Source organism: Dromiciops gliroides, chromosome 3 (assembly GCF_019393635.1).
Source record: "Dromiciops gliroides isolate mDroGli1 chromosome 3, mDroGli1.pri, whole genome shotgun sequence".
NCBI classification, from domain to species: Eukaryota; Metazoa; Chordata; class Mammalia; order Microbiotheria; family Microbiotheriidae; genus Dromiciops; species Dromiciops gliroides.
In genome coordinates this window covers 176,474,743-176,490,201 of record NC_057863.1, presented here as the reverse complement: position 1 = coordinate 176,490,201, position 15,459 = coordinate 176,474,743, and the positions used below count along the sequence as shown (strand labels likewise).

General features: G+C 33.8%; 1 protein-coding gene across 2 annotated transcripts in view; it reads left to right on the top strand.

Annotated features, from left to right (window-relative positions):
- The window catches only part of TUBGCP3 (tubulin gamma complex associated protein 3), a 163,968-nt gene that overhangs the window by 123,373 nt on the left and 25,136 nt on the right, over positions 1–15,459 (top strand). For both annotated transcript variants that reach the window (XM_043997221.1, XM_043997222.1), the window contains exons 18-20: positions 7,444–7,532; positions 7,750–7,881; positions 14,975–15,115. In XM_043997221.1, the coding sequence (XP_043853156.1) occupies positions 7,444–7,532; positions 7,750–7,881; positions 14,975–15,115 (362 nt within the window). The remainder of the gene's footprint in view (positions 1–7,443; positions 7,533–7,749; positions 7,882–14,974; positions 15,116–15,459) is intronic.

Sequence of the window (15,459 nt, the reverse complement as noted above, 5' to 3'; positions counted from 1 at the left end):
TAGAAGCTGGGGGACCAGGAAAGACCTCTTGCAGAAAATGGCATTTGGGCTGATTTTTGAAGAAAGCTGCACATTCTAAGATGCAGAGATGAGGTTGGAAAGCATTCTAAGCATGCGGGACAACCAGTATAAAAGGCTAGATGAGAAATGGAGCAAATCTAGGTGACTGAGAGGATGAAATTATTAAGACATTCAGGTTTTGGGGAAAAGATAATGAGTTTTGGACATGTCGAGTTGGAGATTTTTATGGGACATAGTTTGAAATGTTCAGTAACATCTGGTGATGTTGCATAGATCTGAGAATCAGAATAGAGATAGTTGAATCATTGAGAGAGCTAATGAGTTCACAGAGAACAGAGCTTATTGGTCACCCTTGATTATTAGTATGCTTTTACAGATGAAGATCTAGCAGGGAAATTGTGGAGGGTACCCAGGAGAATTTCTGTACATTATCAGCAGTATAAAATATTGTAGAGCACCCAAGAAAGATGATGGTTGAGAAAGGGCCATTGCAAGAAAAAGTATTTTTTTTTCATCACCATTTTGACAAAGGCTGTGGACTCATTGGTCCTTGGCTTGATTTTATTGAATTTTAATGATAATAATTGCCGTGGAAGCCTATGGAGCAGAGGGATATGATGGAAAGAACACTGTCTCAGGAGTCAAAGGACTATGTTCAAATCCTTCTTCTGAAACTTAGTATCGTTCAACTGCCGTGGGCCCTCAATTTCCTTACCTGTAAAATGAAGGAGTTGGACTGGTGACCTCTGCAGACCTTTTAAGTTCTAGATTTATTATCCTCTAATCCCTAATTCCTCTTCTTGTACCATTTTTGACTCCCCAGACTTTATCCACCATGCCACTCTTCCAGTCAGAGGCCTCTTCCTTCCCATGATGGGTCAGTTCCTACACATAGTAGGCACTTAATAATTTTTAAATGGAATTGAAATCTTATTTAAATAATAAACAATAGAAAACAACTGATAACTCTGTCAAGCTCACATTTCTAATAAACCAGTCTGTGACCAATAATTCATAATCATATACCTCTTTTTTCCTTTGTCCTATGGGTTTTTTTTACCCCTTTCTTGTGCTTTTCTTTTGCCGTGTGTGTGTATTAAAACACTGAAGAAACAGCAATGAGTAAAGGGAAAAGAAAAGTTGTAATTAATATATATATGTATATTAAAACGTTTTTAATTACAACTTTTTCTTTTCTGTCTACTCATTGCTGTTTTTTCATTGTTTTAATTCTGTTCCTCCTCTTTCTACATTCTACATTTAATTCCTTCTTTCTCTACTCCTGGCAATAATGAAAAACTGAAGTATGAGTTTCTTCTCTTTAATTTAAAAAGCAGGTAAATTGAATATTTTTGTATTTTCCTAAGAGAATTATCTAGATTAAATTGTCATTTTTTTGTATATGATTTTTGAATAATTTGTTTTCCTGTTAGTACTTGGCAATTGTGAAATGGTAGGCTGGCTTTAGACTTACTGCATTTTTCTTTTGTTCTGGACTGAACAAGTTGAATAGAAGTTACACATGTTTCAGAGGAGGATTATAAAAATGATTTAGAAAGTTGAAGAATAAAAATCTAAAAATTATCTTAATGCCATTATCATCTTATAATTTATTTAAGAAGTGAATACAAATGAGGAACTTAATAAAACCTGTGGTTATTTTATACTAATTGAGGGAAAACATTCTGAATTAGTGAAAAGCCTGACTCGTAGGATATTTCAAAGTTTTATTTAATCCAAATATAGAGACTAATTTAAACTAAGTACTAATAGTCTTTCTAACTACAAGTTTTGCTAAATATATTTTAATGAATAGATTGCTCATTTATTACTAGTTGTATATATTTGTTTAAACTTTGCTAAAAACCCTTGAAAACAATTTGGTTTGTTAAATAAGTTAAACCTGGTCTCAGAAAACTTGTTTTATTATTAATTTCCCTAGTAGAATATTTATTCATATAGCACAAAAGTTGCCAACTGATACAGCCTGAAGTAACTAATAGAGCTTAAGTTAATGAACTTTTATTATATTGGAAAGGTGATATTATATAACATAGGAAATATTGCCCCATTTTATCCTTTTATTCTGTCCTCAGTAATATACTTAAAATGCATTTTAGAGATACTTTAAGTTAGAGTCAAGGAAAATAATCATAAGAGAAGTTTCTGGAACAGAGATCTTTTTCTTGGAACTTTAAAGACATATGCCTTCAACTGATCTCACATTGTCTACATATTGTAAATACTATGCATATTCATTAAATAGAACCTACCTTCAAGCTCTATCAATAAGTAATTCTGGGAAAGTTATTGTTTCCCTTCAACTTTCACACTGTGTCCACTTGTAGTCAGTGATAATGGATGAAGCTTGAAAGGAAATAAGATTGGTCCTTAATGATTAATTGAAAAAATTTTTTTTCATATAATAGAAATATTTAAAAATAAACCTTATTTCTTTAGAACTGCTAAGAGGTTGGCCTTTGTTTATTTTGTACTTTATTTTAAAAGCATTTTGGATCAAAATCAAATAAAATGACATGTTTGAAAACAAAAGATTTTATATCAGCAATGAAAATGTCTAGGACCTAGCTGAGTAGTTTAAAAACTTATAAATTGGAGTTCTTTAAGCAACCCCTAGAGGGCAGTAAAGAATTACAAATGAGTATTACTGTCTTGACAGATAAACCAGAGAAGAAACAGCTCATTTTTTGATTTTTGCAAATAGAATTAAATCTACAAGTTCATGTTAACAGAGTGGGATATAAGATATAGTTATTTGTTGTTTAGATCATTTTTTTGCACTTCTGATGCTATAATAATTGTTCCCAAATATCATTATGTAGTTTTATTGTAGAAATTAGAACTAGAGAGAATGAAGGAACATTAGGGGAATTTATTCAAATAACATAATTTATCAGCAAGAAAACTGAGGTCCAGAGAGGTTATGATTTGCTTGTATTTTGGAGCTTTATAAAGTAAATTACGATGTTAAACAAGCTTAAAACATTTTTGGAGGGGTTCTTTCTGAAGATCAAGAGATGATATGAAAGTAGATTTTTTTCCTTAGGAATTATTATGTAACCATTATATTAAACCACTATTAAGCCATTAACTCTATCAGTAGGTTATTTGTGCCTTTCCAGACTTTTCATTGGTGAAAGTGTTCAGTGAATTTTACATAGGAAAAAAATGTCAGTACTTTGATATGACCTATTTTATCAGATTTACTTTTTGTTCTTGCTAATGTCTGTACAAATTAACTCTTAAATTTATCAGAATTAGATACTTTAGAAATGTAACATTACAGATGTTCCCTGTATTCTTAATTGAGAAGAAGCTTTGGCCCCAAGAAGTGACATGTTTCTAGAAAAAGTACTAATACTACTTGACATTTTGAAATGGTTCCAAAGGAGGCATAACATATTGCTGGATTAACATTGGCTTTTATAGCTTTCGAAAAGGGAGATAATTAGAAGGGGCAGCTAAGTGGTGCAGTGGATAAAGCATTGGCCTTGGTTTCAGGAGGACCTGAGTTCAAATGTGGGCTCAGACACTTGACACTAGCTGTGTGACCCTGGGCAAGTCAATTACCCCTCACTGCCCTGCAAAAAAAAAAAAAAGAAAAGAAAAGGGGGATCATTAGAATAGTTAAATGAGACAGGAATTCATGAATTATTGCACCAAAATCTACATCAGCTTTATCTTATAACACATCTAAAATAGCATTATGGGCTGTACTCTATAGTATGTGTTGATTTTTCTCTTAAAAAATATTTTTAGCTGAAGGAATGCATATAAGGAACCCAGAGTGGCTGGTAGCAAAGTGTGCATGTATGTGGTGGGGTACCCAAGAAGGACAAGAGAGTTCATAGAACAGTAGTCATGATCTACTGGGACCTATTTTTACATTTTACATGTATGTTGTATCCACTTCCTCATATAAGTAGAAAAAAAAAAGCACCTGACTTGAAGAGCCTTAGAGATGAAATTCTAGAAATTTTGCCCAGAATGTGTACTGATCTCCAGGTCAAAAAAGAGTTTGCCATTTTGACTCTTATCCATTAGAAATACTCCAAAAGAGAACCTAAAAACTATAGACTATAGCAGAAGCAAAAAACCTAAGATATGAGTTACCATGGGATTATGGAAAATGTTTTGTCATGGAAAGAGAAATCCACTTAGAGATAGAGATAAATGCATGTTTTCTGGATGGAAAAGCATTAATAATATGGTTCCCCAGAGATGATTCAGTGCTAGAAATGTACTTAATTAACATTTTAATATAAATGTTCTAGTAGGAGGTGAATAGTAAAATCTTTGTTTACCAGTAACATTGCACATTAGCATCCAGTACCTTCTTAAACCAAAGTAGCCTAAAAGAGAAGGAAGAACTCCAAAGGTATGATCATATTACATATTTCATTGACCTTGAAAACTGTTCATTTCAGTCAAATCCTTTTGGTACTTTCTTTGCCTAAGACCCATACCTTCTCTTCCCTCCTACCTCTACTTCCTGCATAGGCAAACTTATGAGAGGGAAGACAAATACAAAAGGGAAAACACACAGAAACAGCTGATTGACCTACCTAGTGACCCTGCCATCACATAGCCCCATCCAATTTGTACTACTTTTCTCCTGGGAATGTCTTACAGAGGAATAGAAAGAGCAGTGGGGCATGTTGTAAGACCTAGGTTCAAATTCCATTTTGAATGTCTGCTAATTTATTAGCTATGCAATAATGGACAATCCCTTAATTTCTTTGCCTATTTCCTCATTGTGAAACAGGAATAAAAATCCTTTGGCTTTCTACTTAATGGCATTGTGAGGATCAAGTGATAAATGGGAAACTTCCTTGTAAATACTGAATCGCTGTATAAATATATGCTAATGTTAGTAGGTTGGACTAATTGATTAAAGAGCAACCTTGGAGTCAGGAAACCCTGGTTTCCTCTGACCTGAGTTTTGTGATGATGAGATAGTAACTGAAAATCTCAGCATAGCTAAAACTTTAAAGTGTAGGTGAGTCATTGATCTGATCTTTATTGGTGAAGGGAATTTCCATAATGGTAGGTCATTATACAGTTAAAATCACAGGTCCAGACCTCTTCCTCCAAAAAATACAACTAATAACCGGGTTGTTTTCACAGATAGAAACAGTAAAAGCCCTGCTTCTTGCAGCTTTTATTCAGCATCAACATGAGGGAGAAGCTGGTGTTCTCTTCAGGTCTATTGACTACAGTTGTTGCCTTTCTTCCCCATAGTTGAGCTCTACAACACCATTTTATTGGTTAATACTAAGCTTTTTGCCTCTGGGCAAAATACCACTGAATAGTGATAAACTCTAAGGTGGGTATAAAAATGAATGATTTTCATTTGTTAATATATTTAGACAATAATACTACAAAAAAGAATAAATGTTCACTGCCATGTTTTGGCAAAGTCTGCCCTCCGTGCTTATAATTTACTCCCTTTACTTTCTAGAATTAACTTCCTTCAGTGAATGAATAGATGAAAAGCATTTACTATGTATCAGGCCCTTTGCTAAACACTAGGGATAAAAATACAGAAGTGATCTAGCTAATCCCTGGCCTTGAGGAGTTTATATTGTAGTAAAGGTTTAGGGACACATTCTTTGGTCTGGGAAGTTAGAGGGAAGAGGAGTGAATTCACAGAGCAGTTGCTTGACATTCTCTTTCAGATGTAGTATTTTAATGGTAATAATACTGTAATTATAGTTCCTGGAGCGAGACATTCAAAGGCAGGGTAAGTATAGATTGGCAGATCAGCTGGCAGAAAGATGGCTGGTAGGTATGCCTGGATATGAAGCATAACCTGGTCTGGGGTCATCTAGTTATAGTGACCTATGTGAGTTTACACTCACTAACCATTCAGGGTAGTTTAACTCCAAGGAAGGTGTTACCAAATTGAGTGAATTAACTCCTCTCGGACTTGGTCTCTGAAAGTTAGGTGCTCCAGAGGGTGCAACTGCATGACTGATAGCAAGATGATTCGATTAGATAACTGGATGATGTTTAAAGTCCATGTGCCAGCTTCTATGGGAAACTTTTTCTGATCTTCCAGGTAGGGCTCTCTTTCTCCTTAAATTGTCTTGTCTCTTGTATATCTGTTGCATCCCCCCTGTAGAATGTAACCTTCTTGAGGGCAGACATTTTTTCATTTTTATCTTCATACCTTTAGCACTAGCATATTGCCTTGCACATGGTAGGCACTGAATATTAATACTTGTTGAATTGAATGGAAGCTCTAAGCATATCCCACCTAATATTAATTGATTCCATAGAAACAAGATGTGATTTAAAATGATGTTATGGGGATGGCAGAAGACAGTTCTATAGGAACAGTGTAATAAGTGCTATAAATGGACAGTCAGCTCAGTAATAGTGAGCTTGCATAAATTCATGGCTTGGTTTTGATTCTGTAGGGGCCTAAACTATTTTTAATACAGATTAATATGTGTTTATCCACAGCTGTGTGTGTGTGTGTTTATATGGCTATGAAGAAGTCAAACTGAAATTTAAGTATTAAAATTTAGCGCACCCGTTAAAGCATAATTCACAACTGATAGACCAGTTCCTTTAATGATATAGTAACTTTGGGGAAAGAGATAGGACAATGATTGCTTAAACATTTACCCTTATCAAAAACATAAGTATCTACTATTTGATAACTTGAATAACTAGCCCCCCAAAAAGGGATTGAGTGGGTGGGTTTTAAAAAATGTCAAATTTGACCCATTTTCTTGTAATTATTAGTCTAGTGGTTTTATCTTTGATTTGATCCTCACATAATTTAGTGTAACATAATATGCTGTTATGGTCTTTGTACCAGAAATTAACAGTGGTGAGCAGAGAACTGCTGCTCAGTGGTGACCTTCAAACCTTTTGATGGTTTTATAATCATATAAAGAATAAAAGCAGACTCTGAACTCTCCCTTAACCCATTTCAAAGGTTCATATTTCTCTCAGGTGGTAAGGTCATTTTTCAGTTCCTTGAAGAAATGTCATTTTTATCTCCAAATAGCTAGGGAATAGTAAATGTTTCATGCACAGTAGGTATACTAATTGTAAAGAACCTATGAAGTAGGGCCAGTGTTTGTTCAAGGAATTGGAGGTTATTGATAGAAGATTTTAATAACTAAATATGTACAATTTAATTTTGTTTCACTTTATTTTAGACTTGGGAAATAATACTTCTGGTACTCAGGGATCATATGATATTGCTTGATTGTTTAGCCTGTATTGCACATAAATTGATTATAGAGAGGTCTTTTCCTTTTTAGAACAGGGTAGCATAATAGCTTGTGATTCCTTGACACATAAGGGAGAAGGACATTATAGTGCTGGTTTTAAGTGCATCTGAGTTTGGTGTTTAACATATAAATTCTTTGGTTTCTTTTACAGAGTTCTCTGGGGTGCTGCATCAGTGTCACATTCTGGCATCAGAAATGGTCCATTTCATTCATCAAATGCAGTATTATATTACATTTGAGGTACAATTTAGCCATCCAATTTGGGGGGGGGTGGTTAAGCAAGTAAGGTGTTGTGCTAGTACATTAATTTATACTTATGTATATATGTTATACTTATGTATAACATAAGTATCTAAAAAAAGTATTATTTTATCTGATTTAATGGTCTAGAGAGTATACAACTCAAATCAATTCTGATTCCTTCCCCTTCCTCTCCACCCTCCCTCCCCTCCCCAAGGTACTTGAATGTTCATGGGATGAACTTTGGAACAAAGTCCAACAGGCTCAAGATTTGGATCACATTATTGCAGCTCATGAGGTGTTCTTGGATACGATCATCTCTAGATGTCTACTGGACAGTGACTCCAGAGTAAGGCTTTTTATCTGATATTTCAGATTTAAAAAAAAAAAAAGAAAAGGATGATGCTTTCTTTCCCTGATTTGTACCACATGGAAAATTGTAGGAATCACTTCTTTGCAGCTACATTAATAATAATTAAAACATTTTTACTAAAGTTTGATGTTCAAGTTACACTGTTACTGAACAGCAGTGGAACAATAGTACTGAAACAAGAAGAATGTGCTCTAAAATGTCTAAAATAGATATTAAAATGGTAAAGAATAATAATACCTATTCATCTCCTAAGTGTAATAATAATATCCTATTATATTGTTCAAAATGGAAAAAGGATGTTTTAAGTTCAGTTTCTTTGATGGACCAATTAATCATCAAAAATGGTTTTGAGTTAGAAAGGGCAATACTAGAACAAAACAACTTATAATAGCATTACTAGAACAAAACAAAATGTTATCCATATCAGAATATAGAAGACTACTATGAGTACATCCAGAATTCTCTTTCTGTGTTATGGAAGATATTTATTTTCAGATTGCATTTTCATTCTTTTGATGACTGCCTTAACTACATTTCTCCATTTTCTCTCATTGGCAGCATTTTTGATACAGGGGCTAGAAGTATAGAATTTGGTTAAGATATCTACGCCAAAGATCTGTGATTATGTCAGAGTGGTTGCTTCCTCTACTAAAACAGATTGGAAACCCCTCTGTGCCATATTGACAGTGTTCATGAATTACTGTGGCTAAGCAATTCATCACCCTAAAGCTACCATAATAACAAGTCTCTATATACTTAGCCAGGTTGTTCTGATGAGACATTTAGTCTATCACTAGACCTGTTCTTGAAAGCTTTTTGTTTCTGGTATGGGACTTGCCAGACTTTGCACATCGCCATCTCTTTACCATGATGAGGCATCATAGCAGAAGGAAGATAATCTGTAAGATAATTAAATATACACATGCAAACCCCCCCCCCCCCACAATATAAAACTTGTCAGGTCTTTTAAATTAAAAAAAAAAGTTATGTTATCTTTATTTACAAATGTCTCCTTCCCAGAGAACCATCTCATGTAACACAGACTAAGAAAAAAAAACATATTTCAGCAAAACTACCTAACACATCAACTGAATTTAACAGTATGTTTTATTCCACCTGCAAAAGTACCCTACTTTTGCAAAGAAAAGAGGCTAGTAGTTTTCTTATCTCTTCTTTGGGGCTGGACTTATTCATTCAACCCCCCTCTCCTTCCCTGCCTTTTTTCCTTCCTTCCCTCTCTTTTTTCTCCTCTTTTTCTCTATCCCTTCTTCCCTCCTTTTCTCCCTTCCCTTTTTTTCTTTCCATTTACATTATTTTAGTTGCTGTGTCTATTGTTTTGCTAAGCTACTTTTCCTCTAGGTTTGTTCATCTTACCTAGATTCTCTAAAATATAGTACAATTATCTAGCATGATTTAGAGTATGGAATATTCTGGCCACATGCATTTACTGGTCATTTGAAAACTAATTTGCAGTTTTGCAATGGAATTCTATAGCTCAAGGAGGTCTTCCTTCATAGCAATATAGGGACCTGCCTTCAGGAAATCTCTATTGCGTGCAGTTGGTTTGATTTAGAAATACAACAAAAATCAGTGGGGTAGTTAAATTCATGACTAAAAAAGACAAGTCTCAAGTTGATTCTGAATCTCTTAAGATACCAGACTAAACCTAGATTAACTCTAAATAGAATATGAATACAGAGAAATTTTGGTATTTTAGAGACACTTGTTGACTGAAATCTTTCTCTCTTGTTCAAAAAGATGTCATGAGAATGTTTGCTGAAGTCCATATATATTCTACCACATTTTCTTGATCTACTCCAGTAATTTTATCCAAAAAAAAAAGTATAACGAGATTATCCTAGCATAGGTAATTTTTGTTATATCTTTCCCAGCCTATAGTGATTATCAGTTCTCTTTCAAAGTGATCACAAACATGCATTCTAGAATTTTGTCAGGAAATGAAGTCAAGGTTACATCCTCTATTTTGAAAAATCTTATTCATTTCCCTTTTTGAAAATAGAAGTATTATTTGCCCATCCATAGTTTTTCAATACCTATTTTTTTCAAAGATCGTAAATAGTGACTCAGCAATAACATTGATATCAATACATTTCAGCAACTTGGAATATAGCTCTTTCAAGTCTGGTAACTTGAACTCACTGAGGGCTGGTAAGTACCCTTGTAGTATATCCTCCTGTCTTGGGTATTATTCTTTTTCCAGTGTGAAGATCATCCTTTTGCATAGAATGCCTACCACAGTGATTAGTACATAGTAAGCCTTAATAATTGCTGCTTTAAAAAATGGAAGAAAATAATTCAATATCTTATTGATGTCCATTAGATTCTTCCCATCCAACCCCCAGGAGTGATTTTTAACCCTCCTTTGATCTTTCTAACATTTTGTTAAAAAGCCCCTTTGGTTTCCATTGATATTCATCAAAAGGCTCAGCTCATTCTGTGCTTCAGCATTCCTGATATAATTATAATGGCACTCTTTTGAATTGATACTCACATACCTATTTGCATTCCATACATGTAATTTGAAAGTTTGAATTGGTCAGTGAGATGACTGTGTTGTCACATTTCAACAACTCCTCTTTTCCCACTTATTATGTCTTCATTTTGTCAGAATTTCATTTTTAAGAGCATCTCATCTACCTTGAACCACATGCCCCCAGATAATCTTAGCCTATCGGATCCTAACAATCCTTCCTTAGATTCTTCTCTCCCAAAGGGTCTAGCAAATGAGTGGAACTATCTTGGGCATCATCTGTCTGATCATCTGGCACAAATTCTAAGATGGAGTGGTCACTTCCTTCTACAGTTTCAGTCATTTCTATTTCAACCAGTTCTTCCTTATTGATCAAAATCGAGCATATGATAGCACTTTACCTTGTCTGCCTTCTGAAAGATAAAATTATCATTAAGACAAGTGAAGAGTTTGTCAGCTGCTTGAGTGTAATTGAGAAAAAATGTCTGGCTAATTGAAGCCTCATCACCAGGATAACTATACCAACATTTTCATCTGCTCAGGAAATATAACCCTATTCCTTTTTTTTGGTGCTCTGTAATATACCACTACCACAGTATCTCTTCTTTTTTCCCTCTCATTGATTTTTAGCCAAACGCTCTCTAGTATGCCTCCCCACTTTCATTAGTGGACTTCCATATAGTGTGTCTTCTTGATATATGATGCTACTTTACCTTTGCTCTTATCTAATCTATTCCCCAATCTGGGCTGTAGTTTTGTTCTTTGTCAAAGAGGTGTGTTAACTAAATGATCTCAAAAATTAATTATAGCCTTTTATCCCATGACCCTAAGCAGAGATTGAAAGTTCATAGGCTTTGAAAATTATGTTAGCTTCTCCTATAGGTTGTACATGCACAAGATAGTGTTCGTTGAAAAACCAAATGGACTAATACCTCTCCCAAATCCATATTGTATGTAGACCTCTTACTGCCCTAGTCTACGTGACTTCGTTCAGCAACTCACAGCATAAAGCCCATATAGATATATCACTCACCTTCATTTATCAAGCCATATGCCATAAGATCTTTAGTTGTATTCCCAATGCATTCTAGCATCAACTTTGAGATCTTAAGATCATTTCTGTACCACAATAGCAATAGGTCTTTGGCATGGAGGTTTTAGTACAAGGACAACTAATAAAACATTTTAATTTTTTTCAAGTGAAACAGTAATATTCATGCTCAATTTTCAATGTTCAAAAATCCAGTGTTCAAAATTGAATAAATATCTTTTAAGCCTATGTTCTTTGATAAAATGCTCATGAAACGAATACTCATTTCTTATGATTTGAATCTCTTATAAAGAAGAGATACTAACATATCTTAGCACTCCCAAATGGAAATAGAACTGTAGGTGAGACATATTCATCCTTGTGCCTTTAAAGGAGCTGTGGGCATTGAAGCTATGAGGATTATAGTACCAACCCATGAAAAAAGGGATGAGGTAGGCATACCAAAAACATCTGAGTTCTGTAGACAGCAACAACAACCACTTTTTATGTGCTAATGGTTTGTATGAATTTAAGAACATTTCCCATCAGGTATCAAGCTGTAGATTATCTGAAAGCCCAGGTTTCAATAAAACTTACCAACACATTAAAAAAAAGTTGATACTTGTGGTGTTCCAAACCCATTGTCTCCCATCTCTGTAATGATGGGGAACAAACAGTACCTTCTCATAGCTCTTCTTTGGTGCCAAGCTTGTCCATTAGCATTTCACAGCATTTTGTTTTAATTGTCTTATTTTTATACTTTCTATTTACATGTTGTAGTCAGTGTGTATTGTATTTGTGATTCTGCTTACTTCATATAGATTCATACTTTTCTTACTACAGATAAGAAATCATTTATTGTTGCTTATACCTTTGTGTATTATAATTTTGAAAATTCTAAACTTAATAAACACCAAATAAAATCATATCCATGTACATAGTAGACTAGAAAAAAAGAATTTTTGTGAAATTGTGGCTCTCTATTATGTACAGTTTGCTTTTCTTTGAAAATATGTAATAAATTCACTTTGTAACTTGTGTCTTGCTTGTGATTCTTTTATTCTTCATACTAAAAAACTAAAGTTGCTTCAGTTGCCTACTTTTTCTTCTTTTTTTCTGCTAACCTATAACTGTCCTCTTTCTCCCACTCTCCTCCCAGGTGTAAGAGGTATGAGTGGTGTTGATACCCACAACAAAAAGAAAAACCAAGCCTTTGTAATAAATATGTGTAATTAAATAAAAACAAATTCCCTCTTTGTCTATGTTCAAAAATGTATTTCCTTTTCTGCATTTTACATCTTGATCACCACAATATCAGTAGTGGGGTAGCATGTTTCATTATCAGAAATTGATCATTGTGTTGATCAGAGTTCTTAAGTCTTTCAAAGCTGTTTTTTTTTTTAGGGGGGGGGGTGAGGCAATTGGGGTTAAGTGATTTGCCCAGGGTCATACAGCTAGTAAGTGTCAAGGGTCTAAGGCCGGATTTGAACTCAAGTACTCCAGAATCCAGGGCCAGTGCTCTATCCACTGCGCCACCTAGCTGCCCCCTTTCTTTTTTTTTTTTAAGCTGTTTTTCATACATTGTACTTCTTTTTCTTTTCACTTCACTCTTTATTATCTCACTTGGGTTTCTCCAGGTTTCTCTGAAACCACCCATTTTGTTATTGCTTCTAGCGCAGTAATATTCCATTACATAAATATATGATAATTTGTTTAGCCATTCCTTCATTGATGGACACCCCTTTAATTTACCATTTTTTGCCACCACAAAATGAGCTACTATAAATATTTTTGTGTATATGTGTCCTTTTTCTCTTTCTTCAATTTATTTGGAATTTAAACCTAGTAATGGTACCATTGTGTAAAAGCGTAAACACAATTTAGTGACTTTTGGGGCATTTGTTCCAAATTGCTTTGCAGAATAGTTGTGCATACCATTTTGCAGTTCTGCTAACGGTGCATTAATGTGACTTTTTCACAGCCTCTCTAATAACTGTCATTTTTACTTTTTGTGATCTTTGCCAATGTAATGGATGTGAGGTGAAACCTCAAAGTTGTTTTTATTTGCATTTCTTTAATCATTAGTCATTTGGGGCATTTATTCATATAGTTGTTAATAGCTTGGATTTTTTTTTTCTTTGAAACTGCCTGTTCATATCGTTTCATCATTTATATACTGGGGAATGAGTCTTTTATTATTTGAATCAGTTCCTTATATATCTTGGATAAGAGACCTTTATCAGAGAAACTTGGTACAAAGATATTTTCCCTATTACTTGTTTTGCTTTTGTTTTAGCTATATTGATTTTGTTTGTGTAAAAAACCTTTAAACTCTTTTAGTTTTTTTTTTTTTTAAGTGAGGCAATTGGGGTTAAGTGACTTGCCCAGGGTCACACAGCTAGTAAGTGTGTGTTAAGTGTCTGAGGACGGATTTGAACTCAGGTACTCCTGACTCCAGGGCCGGTGCTCTATCCACTGCGCCACCTAGCTGCCCAAACCTATAAACTCTTGAATGAATTCTTCCCTGATTCATAGTTGTGAAAGATATTATTTTCTTAGAATTTCATCTTTTATGTCTGTCATGTAGCTATTTAGAGTTTATCTTGGCATATGAAGCTCAACACATGATTTCTGCTATACTGCTGTCCAGGTTTCCTAGCATTTTTTGTCAAAAAAAAAATCCATACCCCCAGTATCTTAACTCTTTGGGTTAATCAAAGACTAAGCTACTAGGGTTATTTGCTTCTGAATATGGTATACCTAATATATTACACTGATTGGCCTCTCTTTTTTAACCAGTACCAAATCATTTTGATCATTACTGTTTTGTAATATAGTTTGAGATCTACTACTTCTAGATTCCTTTCCCATTTTTTTCTTTGTTTTCCTTGAACTTCTTATACTTTTCTTCCTACATGTGATTTTTATATTTTTTCCCCAACTTGATAAAATAATATTTTTTCAGTTCAGCATAAGAAGTTCGTTTCTGTTTTTGTTGTTGTTTTTGAAAGCAGTCTGTATAATCAGAATGCTGACGGAACTTACTTGTAATTTTTTCTGGTCTTAGAGATTTAACTTTGGGAGTTCATTTATGGCTGGTTTAATTTTTGTTGTTGATAATGGCTTATTTAAACCTGGGTAGTTTATTTTCTTGTATGTATTTATCCATTTCATGTAAGTTACGTATTTTGTTGGCATGTAATTTGGCAAAATAGTTTATTTTCTTTTATTTCTTGATTCTCCTTTTTCGTTTTTTGATACAGATTTGTGTACATCTCTTTAAAACAATAAGGCTAGATGTGTATCTATTTTATTAATTTTAAAATAATCCTATTTACTTTTTTGCTTTTAATTTTATTAATGTTTGATTGTCAGATTTTCCACTTTAGTGTTTTTTGCTTTGGTGATTTTCTGGGATTTAAAAAAGTGCACATTAAGTTCATTGATTTATCTTTTCTTTCTATTACATTAATATTTTAAAAAATACTAGGATACATGTTGATCTTGCTAGTTGTAAAAATGAAACCTTTTATCTCTTAATTTCCCAGGTTCTTTTAAATCAACTTCGAGCTGTATTTGATCAAATTATTGAACTTCAGAATGCTCAAGATGCAATATACAGAGCTGCTTTGGAAGAGCTACAGCGTCGATTGCAATTTGAGGAAAAGAAAAAACAAAATGAAATTGAGGTATGGTTGGAAATCACACTTCAATTCTTTAGAATTTTAGTGACTTCATTGATGTGGATACTCTCTATACTCTTGCAAATTGCAGCCTTTCTTAGTCTTTGAAACTAATAGCCCTTCATAGTTTTTGAGAGTTACTGTGGCTGAAAAATCCTTATGGACTTTCAAAATAGGAATTTCATTCTAAAAGCCTTTGCCACAGTCATAAATGTAAATAAATTTGATGATATTCCTGCTAAAATTTTTGGTCATTGGCTATTTAGATATATCAACATATAAAATGTTTAGTAAATAGTGTGATTTTGAAGATTAAATTCATCATTTTAAAATAAAGGCAAACAAACTCA